The 15,623-nt window shown below is 38.6% G+C and overlaps 1 protein-coding gene across 1 annotated transcript in view; it reads left to right on the forward strand.

Annotated features, from left to right (window-relative positions):
- The window catches only part of Stim2 (stromal interaction molecule 2), a 128,742-nt gene that overhangs the window by 94,966 nt on the left and 18,153 nt on the right, over nt 1–15,623 (forward strand). The window contains exon 4 of the mRNA XM_028765239.1: nt 15,238–15,349. Within this exon, the coding sequence (XP_028621072.1) occupies nt 15,238–15,349 (112 nt within the window). The remainder of the gene's footprint in view (nt 1–15,237; nt 15,350–15,623) is intronic.

Genomic DNA, 15,623 nt, shown 5'->3' on the forward strand with positions numbered 1-15,623 from the left:
ATCTCCATTTAGGAGTTTTGAGTTGTGTGTGTGTGTGTGTGTGTGTGTGTATGTATATGTGGGTGGGTGTGTAGTACCCACGAACATGGAAGCTCAAGATGGTGGGAAACTTTCTCACTTGGTTTCTCACCTTATTCTTTGAGGCATGATCTCTGAATCAAACCTAAGGCTAGTCAATATCTCTAGTCATGCTACCTGGCTTGCTCTGGGGATTCTGTCTCAGCCTTCTGACAATTAAATTACAGGCAGCTGCCCACGCTTACCTGGCAATTCTATGGGTTCTGAGATCTTAACTCTGATTCTTTTGGTTACAAGGCAGTGCTTTAATGCTGAGTCAACTTCCCAGCTCTGTCTAGGAGTTTGGACAAAGTATTTTTGTCATTTTTTTTGAAAGATTGTTATAGTTGTGGCATAGCTATGGAGTCAAGAGCAAAATGAAAAAAAAAGAAAGAAAAAGACAAAAATGAAAAAAGAAAAAGGAGCTTCTGTTGAGGGTCTGAAGTAAAGTTGAGCAGAGGTGACTAATGACAAAATGGTGGACTGGTCAATCACTTTCTAATTTGAAAGAACAGTTGGCAGTATTACTGTGGGAATGGATTCAGGATATTGGTACAGAACAAGAATAAAAATAAAGTTTTTCTGTTTCTGTAATGTTAGAATTTGGAGGATTGTTAACGATCAGGAAAAATAAGCTGAATAAGCTTGTGGGTGGTCAATGAAAAGAAAAAATGCTGACTGAGCTTTTTAAATGATGGGGTTAGGTGGCAGACTGAGGGCTACAAGGTCAAGAAGCAGTAAGATTTTAGAAAGAATACTGAGAAGTGTCCAAAGAGAAAGAAAACCAAGAAAGTGTGAGGGTCTGCAGACCTCAGAAAGAACATGCTTTAAGCATGGGCATGAACTCTAGAGAGTAGTTGAAGGAACAGGCAGCAGGCTTCATGGTTGGACTGATACAGAGGCTATTAGTACACTTCATAGCCACAGTGCATGCTGGCCAAATGAAGGTAAATGGGGTGGTGCAAACAGGAAGTGAAGACTGTGAAATGAATATCGTTAACTTTCTGAAGGAGAAATAGAGAATGGGGCTCTGATACCAGAGGGAAGACATAGGTTAATGAAGGCTATTTTGTGGGGGTTGCGAGGCAGTGGGGGTGTCTCACAACAGTCTGTAACTCCAGCTCCAAGGAATCTTGGATCCTTCTGGCCTCCGTAAATATCCCCACTCACATCCTCAGACTTACACATAAAACCATGAATAAAAAATGGTTTTTAAAAAGTTACTTGTATTTTAAAGGATGGGAGGTTTCCCAGTGTGTCCGTGTATTAATAGAATGATCCAGTTCAGCAGTAATTGATACTAAGGAAGACTGAACCATCGTAATTGAAAAGCAGCTCTTACTAAGTTGGAAAGTGCAGGTGTATAATTAGACTGCTCATGCTGGTCTCACTGTCTTGTCTATTGGGGTTTTATCTGCTAATTTCTTGAGGCTTAGTCTCTTGATCTTAGCCTCTGTGCGCTTGCATTTTCAAGGATGATGACCAAAAGGAAGTAGGCATCTTCCTTGCCTGTGCAGTTAGAAAAATGCCAAGAAGTCATACCCGACCTGTCACTGGGGTATTTTGGTTACTTCTTTCTGACTTCATTCCCAGATGACCAGAAGGTGTATAAAAGTGGGATACTAGTAGCACCCAGCCCTACAGCCAGATTAGTAAGAGCATCGAGACTGAGAAGAGCAGACTGATGCTGATCAAAGTCCAGGATGGCTTCAGGATGGCACTGGCACCGTAGTCCACAGGGTAGAACAGTCTGATAGGCTTTTGACTACAAATTAAGTTTTCTGGGACCTTGAAACAAACAAATGAATACTGTAATATTGTGTTAAATCTCAGTTTTATCAAAATGAGCTAATGCAGCTATGAAAATTGAAGAAAGAAAGAAAGAAAGAAAGAAAGAAAGAAAGGAAGGAAGGAAGGAAGGAAGGAAGGAAGGACGAACCTTATCTATTAAAGCACGGCTTTCCTAGGTACTGCCTGATACTTTGCCAAAACTGACTGAGTTCACTGGGCACATCTAAATTATGATAAACTTACTTTTATGAGAGAGTTTTACTTTGTAGCTAGACTGGCCTTATGATAGTGTCCTGCATCAGCTGAGTGCTGAAATTACAGGCAGGTACCCCTTCACCCACCATTACTACAGAAGGAAAACAGTAAGTTGGAGGTTGTATAAAACTCAGGAATACTATGTACACTGGACGAGTTTAGAAATTTTGACAAGAAATATGGCTTCCAAATATATTTATATTAGAAGAGTAGATGTTCCTTTCCATACCACCCAAACACTCATGGAATACAGATTGTTATGTATTACACCCCAGTCGTTGCCAGGATTTATGTTTTGGTATGTTGTATCTTTCCTTACATGAGAATTAGATCTGGGTACTGTTGACTTTTCCCAGTGAGACTCCTTCAGGATAGACAATGGGCACTGTAGTCAGTGAATACACCTGGAATTTATAAAGGCGTCCAAAGAGTTGTCTAGGAAAGTATTGCTTCATGAATTTTCCAAAGGTAATGTCTTGTTGCCATCTCATCTAGGAGAAACAGTACTTTTATGCCCCACTCTGTTATAAAATAATAGTTCACTTAGTTTTTTTTAATCATCTCTTCACTTTCTTTATGATCTAGTGTAGGCCTGGTTAGCATTTTTTTAAAAAACCAATTTGATGCCATTGTGAATAGTTGTTTTTTAAATATTAATAAAAAGGAAGGATCAGCATTCTTTGGTGACGGTTGTACAGTATCTTAATTAGGGTTTTACTACTGTGAACAGACAACATGGCCAAGGTATCACTTATAAGGACAACATTAATTGGGGCTGGCTTACAGGTTCAGAGTTTCAGTCCATTATCATTAAGGCAGAAGCATGGCAGCATTCAGGAAGATGTGGGGCTGGAGGAGCTTTCTACATCTTCATCCAAAGGCAGACAGGATAAGACTGGCTTCCAGGCTTTAAGATGCCGATCTTAAAGCCCATGTCCACAGTGAGACACCTACTCTAACAAGGCCACACCTATTTCAACAAGGCTACACCTCCAAATAGTGCCACTTTCTGGTCTAAGCTTATTCAAACCATAACATTCAGTTCTTACACTAGTAGCTTTTTATTTTGCAAGTAAATTTGTTAGTTATGATTTAGAAGTCAATTATAGTTTGTTGACAGTTCTATTACAAGTAATTCCTAGATAATAGTGTTTTGCTTGCATGGGCCATCAAATAAAATAATGAATAGTTTATAACTAAAGGACTTTGAATTATATTCCATAAAATCATATTTATTCATCCGTAACACTTTCAAAAGAGAGAAGGTTGCTTTCTTAAATTGGTACATTTAGAGACGGGGGGGGGAGAGGGTGAGGGGGGGCTAGATCTATTCACAGGAAGCGTAAGAAATACAGTGCAGACTTGGGAATCAGTAAGCAGCTAATTAGAACAGTGAAAATAATATGAAATAACCAGAAAATGATTGTTGTCAGCTCCAACCTATAAAATTGAAAGTAAATATGAGATGTTTTAGTAATTTAACCACATGTAATCACTATGTTTCTAAAAAGACTTCTAAAATTACAGATTATTCCCCACTGCAAAGTCATGAATCAGCCTTTCTTTAAACTGTAGTTGTTAAAATTATCTCACTTGTTTATAGTGGCTGTTATTTTTATATAATACCAGAAACCTATAGTAAAAGATTTCCAGTATTATGCATTTCCATCGTACATCTTCTCAACTTATTTATAAATGAATGCTGATGTAGACTTGCTATAGGTTTGAGAACTTTTACCATTTTGTTGCTAATTAAAGACCCTCCTCCTTTCCTGAACAGACAAGATCATATCTCAAAGTGAGAGCCTTGGCTTGACTTTCTATATTCAGATCTCCATGTGACCCAGGTGAATAACTTACTCACTGCTTTCCCTGGGTTCCCTTGGTTTCCATTTGTAAAGTGTAGCTAGCATTCTACTAGTAGCAAGTCTGCACTTACCTAGACAGCTGTGCTGAGGGTTATGAGAAGAGGACTTGGGAGCTAATGGGGCCCTGTGTTTGTTATTGTCATTGTCAGTGTTAAAAATTACCATTCCAGCTGGGTGTGGTGGCATATGCCTTTACTCTCAGCACTTCAGAAGCTGAGGAAAGCAGATCTCTATGTATTGTAGGCCAGCCTACTCTACAAAGGGAGTTCCAGACCAGCCAAACAAACAAAACCAAAACCAGTTAGCATACTGTCTTCAAGAATATCACAAGCAGTAAAATTAATAGAATTTTATCTACATAATATAAAAATTTTGTTTTTAAACTTTAATTTTACAGCTAAAGTAAATCAGGCTTAGAGAAGCCATCAGAACTAGGACAAAGACTTTCCATGCACTGTTTGTCCAGAGACCCCCCCACTGTCCATTTCCCTTTTTACATTTGTCCTAATAATGACCTTTATAGCTGAGAAGTACAGGATTCTGCATGAAAGCCCATGTATATCTGCAGTCTTCAGCCTAGAAGAGGTCTTCTATGTCCTGTACCCTACTCACTTTGGCTAGTTATCTTTAAAAATGCCATTTTGTAGCTTTTTTGTTCTTAAATTGGGATTTATTTATTGCATTTACATGATTAGGTTATGCATTGTGGGTGGATTGTCATGGAGATGATTTTTTATTACATCCTTCTGTGGTCCATGTCAATTTGTTTTAATGTCAGTGGCTTTACCTTGGTCACATATGGAAGATAGTGTCCACTGTATTCTATAAGTGGATTTTCATCTTTCTGTTAGAATATTTCTGTTTTTGTTTGACGTAGGGTTTCATATAGTCCAGACCTACATCAAACTGGCTGTGTGGCTCAACCACACTCAGTTTTATTCAGTGCTGGGAATTGAACTCAGGCCTTTGTGCATGCTAAGTAAGAACTAACTGCGCTATGCTTCCAGCCCCTGTTACAATACTTCTTGTGAGGCTGTAGCTTGAATACTGTGTAACAAATACCATATTCCTCATACCATATTCACCCACTTGTTTTAGTGTCCTTTGGATTTTGGATTTTTTTTTTTTTTTTGGTCATTGTTAACTATTACACTGATGATTTCCAAATGGCAATTTTTCAGAGCCTGTCATTCTTCTGTTTATTAGTTGGCATTGTACTGCAAGAGATTTAAACAGAGTGCATTATTAGCATCTTGTCATGTGAGAATGGTGGGTGATAACAGACATGACTTGGAAGTAGCCCTAGGGAAAGATCTACTCATAGCATCTTACTGAGTTATCAGAGTTTCATCTTCTGTGTGTGTTCATTCTGTTACCATCAGAGCCAACTTATTCTCTGGGTTTTCATTTGTTACTTTCAGCCTTTTTTTGATGCTCAAATGTCCAGTGTTGGTCAAGAGTCTTCTATGCTGGCTTTAGTAAACCCAAAATGACACCCTTGGTTCTTGAACTCTTCTTTTTGACCTAAGAAGATATTATAGATGCATCATGTTATTTCTCAGTGCCAGACTTAGAAACCATTAGCAAGAATGCTACTAGGATATTATTCTGAGATATTTTTTCAACTGTCAAACTTAAACATTACAGTGTGTATTTGTTTCTTTATTAAAAGCCACAATTTCACACTGATAATTTATACCTCCAATTTCAGTCCAACACTGTTGAGTTTATTGTAAATTAACCTCTTTCACTGTGTGTACCTGTGTATCTCCCTCCACGGACAGTAGGTTGAATCAGCTGCTATCCCCAGCATGTTTGCTTACTTGTTTCCTGTTTATAGTCCCTTTCCTGACCACATCAGACTGCTGCTGCCACACTCCAGACCCAGCCTAGTGTGGGCTTCTGAAAGGCTGCTATCTCATTGCCACACTAGACAGGCACTGGTCAGTAGTAACTTTTATTTTTCATCCATATACGGAACTTGGCTACTTCTGAGCAATAGAAAGATTATTGAAATGTGGAGAGAACTTGGAGGAAGCCTTACAGGGCGCTGTTCAGCATCTTTGGGTAAGTGAGTCCATCAATGTGGATTTACTTTTACTGAAGCTCTTTATTCACAGTGTGCCCTTCTTATGTAACTAACTCTTTAGCCGTTGACAAAGGTCCTCTGTAAATAAGCCTGTTTTATAACAATACTTATCCATTGTGCTGCTACTCAGAATTGAGGGAATTTTTCCTAAAAATTGTTTTGCCACAATAGCATTAAACCATGACTGTATATACCTAACAAAACTTAAGTTGAAAAATGGTCCATATTAGGTAAATGTAGCTAATAATATTTATGAACCAGTAGATTTTAAAATACTAAATGTACTAGGAAAAATTTGATACAGTTGGAGATCAGACAAGTTTTTAGAATAAAATTAATGGGAATATTTCTGTCACTGGTAGGCTTTTTAATTTTTAAGGAAAACAAGATTTCCAGGTTTTCACCATTAGGTATGACAGCGGGCAGTGAAAGCTGTTTCTGCTCCTTTGGCTTACTGGCTTTTAAAGGTTTTCTTTAATTGGGGTATTTTTCTGGGTTTTCTTTAATTAATCTTGATAATTCTTGGATTCTAGTGTTTTATTTTATCCAGCACCCAATATTAATTACTATGTGCCTGGTAAATATTTGCTATATGAAGAAATACCAAGCTGATTATATACAAAATTTTAAGCAGACTTAAATCCCTTTATTTTTCTTGTATAAAACTCTTATGTGATAGCCACAGCTGGGGCCTGGGTCCTCTGAACAGAGACTCTGATGTGGGTTTTCACAAGACGGTCAGTGCATTTCTGATGAGGAGACTTGGCGAACATTGGGACTCAAGTAGCTGTAGTATTTGAGATGACATCAAAAGTAGCCTTGGCAAAGTTGCCCAGGGTTGCATTGTGGCCCCTAGCTGATGTGTGACAGTCAGCAGTACTGGCCGTCAGCAGCAGCTTCTTGGGCAGAGGAGCAGAGACAATGCCAGTGCCTCTGGTGGAAGGGATGAGCACTAACACACAGCCACAGAGGTCTTCACAATGCATGGAACAGTGAGGACCTGCCACTCTTGTTCCCCAGTAGCCTCTGCACACAGGGATGTGGAAAGCTTGGCCAAGATGATGATGATGGGCCCTTGGCTGATAGTGGCAACCTCCTTGACACACTTTACACTAAGACCAGCCTGACCACTGTAGTCTCCATGTCTTAGTTAGGGTTTTTATTGCTGTGAAGAGACACCATGATCACAGCAGCTTTTAAGAAGGGAACAGTTAATTGGAGCTGGCCTATAGTTCAAGGTTTGGTTGATTATCGTCCTGTTGGGAAGCATGACTGCACACAGGCCAACATTGTGCTGGACAGGCAGCTGAGAGTTCTACATCCCAATCTGAAGGCAACAGGAAGAGAGACAGTTGACCTGGCTTGAGTTTCTGAAACTTCAAAGTCTACCCAGACACACTTCCTCCAATAAGGCCACACCCCCTAACAGTGCTACTCCTTGTGGCCCATGGGGGCCATTTTCATTCAAATCATCACATCCCAAAAGTGACAAAAGCCTTGATCTGTATGGTCTTGATCAGCTTGGAGATCTACTCATTGTCTCTGGCCTTACTTCTTCCATGAGCCATATCCTCTGAGGGATCCTCCTCTGCCTCCTGGGCTAGGCCTCCCACCATTTGTGTTTTCTTGAAGACGCTACTGCTTTAAAAAGAAACTTTAAGATTTTTTTTTTAAGTGGCTGAAAATCAAACCAAACATTCTAACAATATTACTTAGAAATATGTATTTTTTGCTTAGTATATTTTAGAAAATAGCATGTTTATCACTTTACAAAACTAGAAGAAATTTGTTGCATTATCTAGAAATACTGCTCAAATCACTCAATGCTGGCTCCTTCCTGTTCTCCTTGTTTAACAGAATCATTCATCATGTACTGGCAGCTCCTCATTTAAGTACTTCACAGTTGTGTCTGCAACCCTTCATTTATTTAGTACTTCACAGTTGTTGACATGTTGAGATTATTTGGGTAAAGGAAACAGCGCCCATCTTTAAAGAAATTGTTTTATTTGGTATGAAATCGTCTTTAAAGAAAAAAAAGATATTCATATCGTGTCAGTGTCCACGGAGGCCAGAAGAGAGCACCAGATCTACAGGAGCCAGCGTGAATGGCAGTTGTTAGCCAGCTGATATGGGTACTAGGAACTGAACTCTGGTGAGCTGGAAGAGTAGCAAGTATTCTTAAATGTGAAGCCTACTTGCCATAGTCTCAATTCAGTATTAAAAGAGGAAATATGAAGGAGGAGAAGGAGAAGGAGAAGAAGAAATAATAATCTGGATCTAAAGGGGGAAATCCATAATTTAGCCATCTGTTCCTGGGGCCATAAATTTGTTCTGTGACATGCATAGACATGTTTAAGAAACCTTGATTAAACATTTCTTTCTCTTAGAGTCATTGAATGTATTGCTGTTTTAAGTGTTTCTTTACCTTTTCTTTTCTTTCTTTCTTTTTTTCTTTCTTTTTCTTTTACTTTTTTTTTAAAGAAAGCACTCTTAAAATTCTCTTGCATGGTATTTTAGTTCCTACATTTGTGATGATAAATTAAAACCAGTTGTTTATGTTTATGGTATATTTAAATGAGTCATTTCTATACTTTTTCTAAATTCTTTAGTTATGCCTTTGTTACTACTCACCATTTTTATGTACATAATCACTAGTAATATGCTTAGTGTATTTTACATAATTGTAAATTCTCAATTTAGAGCAAAAAAAAGTTACAACGCCTTATACAGTGTTCCTGGAGCTGCCATTGGGACCAGGATGCCCAAGAGTTTTAAATTTTGAATATCCAGACATTTGCTAACACCATTTTGAGTTCTAAAAATTCTACAAAGTTCTTACATGATTCAAGGGAAGGAATACATTAGCACAACTAATATCTAAACTTCCCAAGTTCAGGGCATGGCTTTAGGTGTCCAAATATAGCATGATGCGGGGGTTTAGTCCACGGCAGAGACATGTATGTCTTGCTGACTGACGTGCAACTAGGAACTCACATTCTGGCCCTGTTCTAAAGATAAACCTTTCTCTGACAGCTGGTTGTCGTGGTGTCACTCACAAGTGACTAGTGTACATAGTCCATGAAACCAACTGAGAAAAGATGGAACAAGCCTGCAGCTTCTTCACCTTTTTACAAGGAGTTGCTTTCTCTTGTCTTTATATCACGGTTAATTAAAGTTTCATTATCAGAGTCCTGCCTTTTTACAGTGTAGGTTAATTGAAGTTTCTTATGAGAAGTTACATCTGCCAGTATAACGAGAACTCCAGAAGCTTTGCAACTTGAAAGTCTTTCATTTGAAATCGAATTTAATTGTGATAAATTCTGTATTGGTACATTGTTTAGAATATAATATTTTTGTAAACATGATAATGTTTCAAACATTAGCCATCATGTCTTTAGACTTTTATAGAAATGTCAGAACATAGAGCACAGAACATTTTATAATGGACAATCTTAAATATCATTCCTTTTGTGATTTCTCTTCCCTTGTGCCTGTTTGTATTTTATAAGGTTGTTTCCATGCTATAATTGAAGATAGTGTAGTTAGCTTTACAGCACTGACCCACTGTTCTAGCTAACCACAGCAGAAGTGGATTTGCCTACAGTAACTCTTCTGCCAGCTGCTTCTTGACACTGAGAATGTAAGCGTGTAACTGTTTATGCAACAGCAGCTAATAGCTAGGCAGAATTATATGTCACTCTATTCAAGCTCTGCTGCAGCCAACGATGAACTTGACTGTAGTTTGAGATTTTCTCAGAATGAAAAAAGGTACAGGAAGGAGAAAGAACATGATAGTTAATAGTTTGAGCTTTGAGACTTTTTAGTGTAGTTAATTGGAAATTGTCACTGTATCTTTACATACAGAAGTGCTTTATGAATAGAGATTAATTTTGTATTACTGTTTGGATGAGTTTATGAACATCTTTAAGATTTGGAAGACTAGCATTAACTAACATTAACCAGAATTTTAACTTAAATTTCAAATGAGACTTTAGAAACTTTTTTATTTTTAGGCCTGTAATTTAATACAAGTTCTAAGGCTAGTGACTACATTGGCTTTGTAAGATTTATAGGATTTATAAGATTGGGTTTCATGGATGACAGGAACAAGTGATTTGTATAGTGTATTCTCTTAAAAGTTTGGATTTCACACTGACTTGTATGTCATGTATTCTTAAATCAGGGAATGGACCAAAAGCACAATAGCCTCTTACACTCCTGACAACTATAAATTAGTGCTTCTATTATGTTCTAGGTCTCTGAGATCTTTTCTAGAACCAAAGATTCCCCTGTGCTGCTTTGAAATGATATACCCTGAGAGTAGTATTGTTTACTTTTATTACAACTCCAGGACCACAAGTAGACAATTCAAAACAAAACTGATTCTTTTCAAAGGAAGAATTGTTATACCTTCATCAAATATTTAAAATGGTAATTTATGTTGGAATATACTAGTATCTCTTGTAGTATGGAAGCGCTCTCTCTCTCTCTTTTAAGGCATGACATGTTAGCAGGTAGTTAGCAAAAGAAGGCAGCTTAGATATCGTACTATTTTGTTGAACCAGTAAGTACCATAAGAATTCAGGGGCAGAGATCACTGCCAGCTAGGGCATTTCATCCAGTTGTAGCCTAGTTGTATGCCTGGCTGTGTCCCTGTGCATGGCTCATGACTTTCTTAGAAGGCTGTTTCAGTCAGGGCTGTAGTGGTCTCTCTGTTGAAGGCTGTGTCCACCCCTTCCTATCTCTTAATTCTCATTTTCGCATCCTACTGCTTTCAAAAAGCTTTCACTTCTTTGGCCTCTGTTTCCTCTTTTTCATGTGCTGTTCCAAAATAACTACATTGTGGTAGGGCTGGCCAGTAGCGTGTAGGTGGGGCTGATGCAACACAACATCTTTCTGTTTTCAACTGAGGAACTACATTTACTGTTGCAGAAATTGCCTTGTTAGCAAGGAAAAAAATTCTTTTAATCTCCAGCTGTCTGTCTTTCTATATCCTATATCCTCTGCCTCTCCTGGAGTTCTGGTTCTATTCACCATCCTTTTTCCTACCGCCTGGTACTTCAGAGGCAGAGGTAGGTGGATCTCTATAAGTATGAGGGCAGATTGATCTACATAGCAAGTTCAAAGACAGACACTGCGTCAACAAAACACAACGAAACAAAGTCCCAAAGCCCTAAACTATTGGCTCTTTGAAGTATTATCTTCAGGTTGTTAGAGGGTCTCTTCCAACTTACAGGCATATCTTCTAGCATGACAAGCTAACATAACTCTACTGAGCTTTTATGTTACTACCTCCAACTTTATTGTAGCCTCAGTGTATACCTGACATCTCTAGGAGAACTACAAGTCCACTTAGGCAGCTGCTTATATTTAGATGACTTATTGATAACATTTTTCACTTGTATGCTATTAGCACTAAATTTCTAAGAGAAAACATCTCAAATGTTAGTGAAGTGTTTTGAATCAAAAGCTACCCACACTGCAATGGGCTTGGGCCAGAGTTCATATACTAGTTATCAGTTGATAGACATGTGTAACCATATGTATGATCTCTTGGCCAGGTATCTCTTTACAGAATCTAGAGACAGCAGCTACATTTCACTGTGGTTAAAGGGTACATGTGAAAATGAATGTGTAAGTGTGTATTTAGAAAAAAGACCTCCTTAATTAGCTGAATGACAATAATAAATTCCTGAGCTGATGAGATGCCGCAACAGGGGAAGGGAATTGCTGTCAACTCCGAGTTCAATTCCTGACACCCACAGGTAGAAGGAGGGAACTGACTCTTGAAAATTGTCCTTTTACCTCCACACTTACAACATACATGTGCAAATTTATTTGTACATACATATATATATATACATACATACACACACACATACACACAAAATAAATGCAAATCACTCTTTTTAAAAAAGTAAATTTGTCTTCTTGTAGCACTCCTCATCAGAGAGAGGTTGGTTGAAGACAGTCACATGTGTGTTGGTTAGTCTCATGGTTGACCCTTGTATAGATGATGAAGAATACAAAGGTGGCCAATCCAATATTGAAATGGGCAGTAGGGAAGGTGCTTAGAGGAAGGAGTTCCTAGTTTGAGTCAGAGAGAGTAAGGACAAGCCAAGCAAACAGAAGAAAGGAAAACCAGTCTGAGTTGAAGAGTCTTGGGCCACAAGGACATAGAACACATTTAAAAAGCTGCAGATCATGAAGGGCCATAGGATACAGTGCTGTGCAGTCTCTGCCGTTCTAGAAACAGCTTTCTCTGAAACCTGCTGTGGCCATTTACAAATTTGTTTATACCTAATTAAGAGTTCTACCTTGAGAAAATTGTAGGCTCAGCATGGGAATAAAAGTACTCCCTTCAGAGCTGCTGCAGTCCACATGAAATAACATTCATAAATCTGGTATGTAGTACATAGTTAATGTTAGCAACAGTTTTTATTGGTGTCCTAGCCATTTTTAGAATTCGATCTTCTCTGTCAGCATTCTGTAATGAAATGTTCTAGGCTGGTTGTTCAGTTTGCAGTGCTTTAGACAACATCCCTCTTTTGTTACAATGGCATCAGAAAGACAGAATTTTAAAGGTGGCTTAGCTGTGTTTATGACTCTTGTTTATTCAAAACCTGATCCTGAGTTAAAGAGCTATGGTGGCTCTGTGACTCAGGTACACTGCTGGCAAAGGTCTCTTTCCATGCCAAAGTTGGCTAAAAATCACTGAAATGGTAGCCTATAGCACTGGTGACAGTTTTGAGCAAAAATACTTCGTTAGCAATTCCAAAGTCTGAGTAAATTGCTAAGTACATTTTTAAAAATGCCTTGTCCTCCACCTGTCCTATGGCGGAGGTGCGGCTGAGCAGCCCAGCATGAAGATCAGTTACAGGTGGGCAGAGGGATGGGGTAGCTTCAGGTAGCTCTTTGACACTGGGGATTTCCTATGCAAACAAGCCTTTGTTAGTTTCCTCATGGAAACCTAGGCTGTATAGTACTCACTCCATAGGTATTATCTACTCCATTTACTAAGTAGCTCCCAACAAGCTGTGCATGAGTGCCCAGCAAGGAATGTATACATCCTACCGGGGGAATAAGCAGATGTTAAAGGAATTCCTTTTCTTTAGATGATTGTAATTAATTTAATTCTGTGGGAAAAAAGTTCTTATGAAGAACTAAATTTAGCTAAGAAAGGAAGATTCAACAAAACATAAGAGATGATAAGATTCAAACAGGTCTCATAACAGGCCTTTGAGGAGGATAAAAACAAGCCACTGTAGGGGCTGAAAGACCAGCAGAGTCTTTGAAGCAGGGAGAGCTAATACAAAATCCAAGTCCTGGTCATGACAAGAAAAGCCATTTGCAAGGAACCCAGACATCAAGTGAAAAAGTCAATTCTCTCCCTCAAGTAACTCTGTCTTGTGTTAGGATGGTATTGTTTTAAAGATGCATTCAAAAGAAAATTAGTTTTACAAACAAAGCTACTTTAGAGTACCACAGCTGTCCACTCAGGTTGAGTGATATTAGGACTGGACAGTTTTGTGCCATTTTTTTTTTAATTTCTTCCTTTGAATCTGGTCTCCTTGGAAACTTGATGTGTTGGATTGGACAGACTGGTTCTTTTACTATTGAAAAATCCAGAGCCAGAGAGAATCTTATCCTGTTTTCCTGGCTGAGAGTCTTGTGTGGGTGTGTGCAGTGCAGCTGTGCTGTGGGTTTCTTGGCAGTCAGACAGGGGAGTTCTCCATGTAGTTCATCACAGAAGGAAGAAGCCTTCATGTAGAAAGGCTACTTTGACTGGATTGGATTCTGCGGAAGGTCCCTAGGCCTGAGCTTCTGGCTGAGAGCCTCATTTGTTTGGCTCTGTGGATCCAGTGGCCTCAGGCCCATATACAGGTGTTAGGATAGAGATGTATCAGCAAGAGAACATAAGAGCTTTGTCTCGGTATAAAGTTGCCCTTAGCAATACAGTTTTTACAAAAGGTTTTTATTAGCTAGTTATAATGTTCTTGTTATTTTTTCTTTAAAGATCATGCATTGAAAAGGGCAGTGTGAGAACATTGTATGCAAATGTGAGTTTAGAATTTTCTGTAATGCGTGAGAGTGCTCTTTTCCTAGAGTCTTTGCGCACACATGGATCCGTAGCGCTGCATCTCACACTTCCTCCTTGTCTTCGGCCCTTTTTGCCCTCTGGTGTGCTCTGTAAACACTCTGTCTTCCCCAGTCGTCACAGTCAATGCAGACAATGTGCAATTCTCCATTTTTCAAGCCTTCCGTTGGAACTGCTTACCCTTTACACAAGCAAGCAGAGAAAAGCCTCCAACTTAATTCTCGTGGTCTCTTCTTGTTTATACCTCTGCTCTTGGTTGTTGCTCTCAAAATGCTATAGAATAAACTTCTGTGCTTCCCTTGCCTGCATTCGGATCCCAGTCTTTCCTAACGTGGTCCCTCTCTGACTTTCTGCCTTTTAATAAAATAAAATAAAATAAAATAAAATAAAATAAAATAAAAATAAAAACAAACCAAACACAAGTCAGCAGGATTGTCTCAGATCTTCAGAATTCTATGGCTTTTATTGTAGGTTTTAGTTGTTGTAGTCAAGTCAGAAGACCTCCCCCCACCTCATTTGCCCTATCCCATTTTTTTAATGACTAGCATGATTTAAACTTTTCCTTCCCCTATCCTTCTTCATTTCTAAGTTGCACCACCTGACTCTTTGCCCAGGGCACTTAGATTTCACAAGTATAAGCATGCTCCTCATCCAGTCACTGCTGTGAGCTGCAGTGCGTCCACTCAGCCTGCCTCTCACCCAGTGCTTCACTTACTGTATGCACTGATGGACTAGGTGGAGTGTCAATCAAATCTAGTAAGTTGTCTGCATCCATGGAAATGGATTCTTTCATCCTTTAAAAACTCTGTATTGATGCTTATTTTAGAATTAGTTTTACAATTTGTCTAATGTTTTATGTGGGTTTTTCTATTTTAAATTGTATGCATTTGGGAAAGCAGGAGTGGGCCTCATTGTATTCAGCTTACCATAGAGTGCTAGATAATATTTTACTACCGCTTATTAAATTTAATTGAAATATAATCTCCCATCTTTGCTTCGTCTAAAGTTATATAGATGTGTTCAGATTTTAATTGTAAAAGCAGTGTGCTTTAAACTGTACCTTCTTTTCTGTCTTACAGTTCACAATTGGACGCTTGAGGATACCCTGCAGTGGTTGATAGAATTTGTTGAACTGCCACAATATGAGAAGAATTTTAGGGATAATAATGTGAAGGGAACAACACTCCCCAGGTCAGTGCTTACCCAGAGGGGCTTCTATGCATTGAGAAGTGTGTTGTAAATGCCACTTTTCAGTTCCAAATCTGCAAGATACTGCTGGGGCTGCTGGTAGAAACAAAATACTATAAATAAATCTGTTTGAAATGCTTTATCTTTTTCTCATTTTATTATGTTTTTATTCTTTGTGTGTACTTGTCTTGTATGTATGCATGTGTGTTTGTGGTGTTAGAGTGTGTACATGCAGATGACATTCTTGTGTGTGGAGGTCAGAGGACAGTCTTTCCTA

Source organism: Grammomys surdaster, unplaced genomic scaffold, assembly GCF_004785775.1.
Source record: "Grammomys surdaster isolate TR1022 unplaced genomic scaffold, NIH_TR_1.0 150, whole genome shotgun sequence".
Classification (NCBI taxonomy): domain Eukaryota; kingdom Metazoa; phylum Chordata; class Mammalia; order Rodentia; family Muridae; genus Grammomys; species Grammomys surdaster.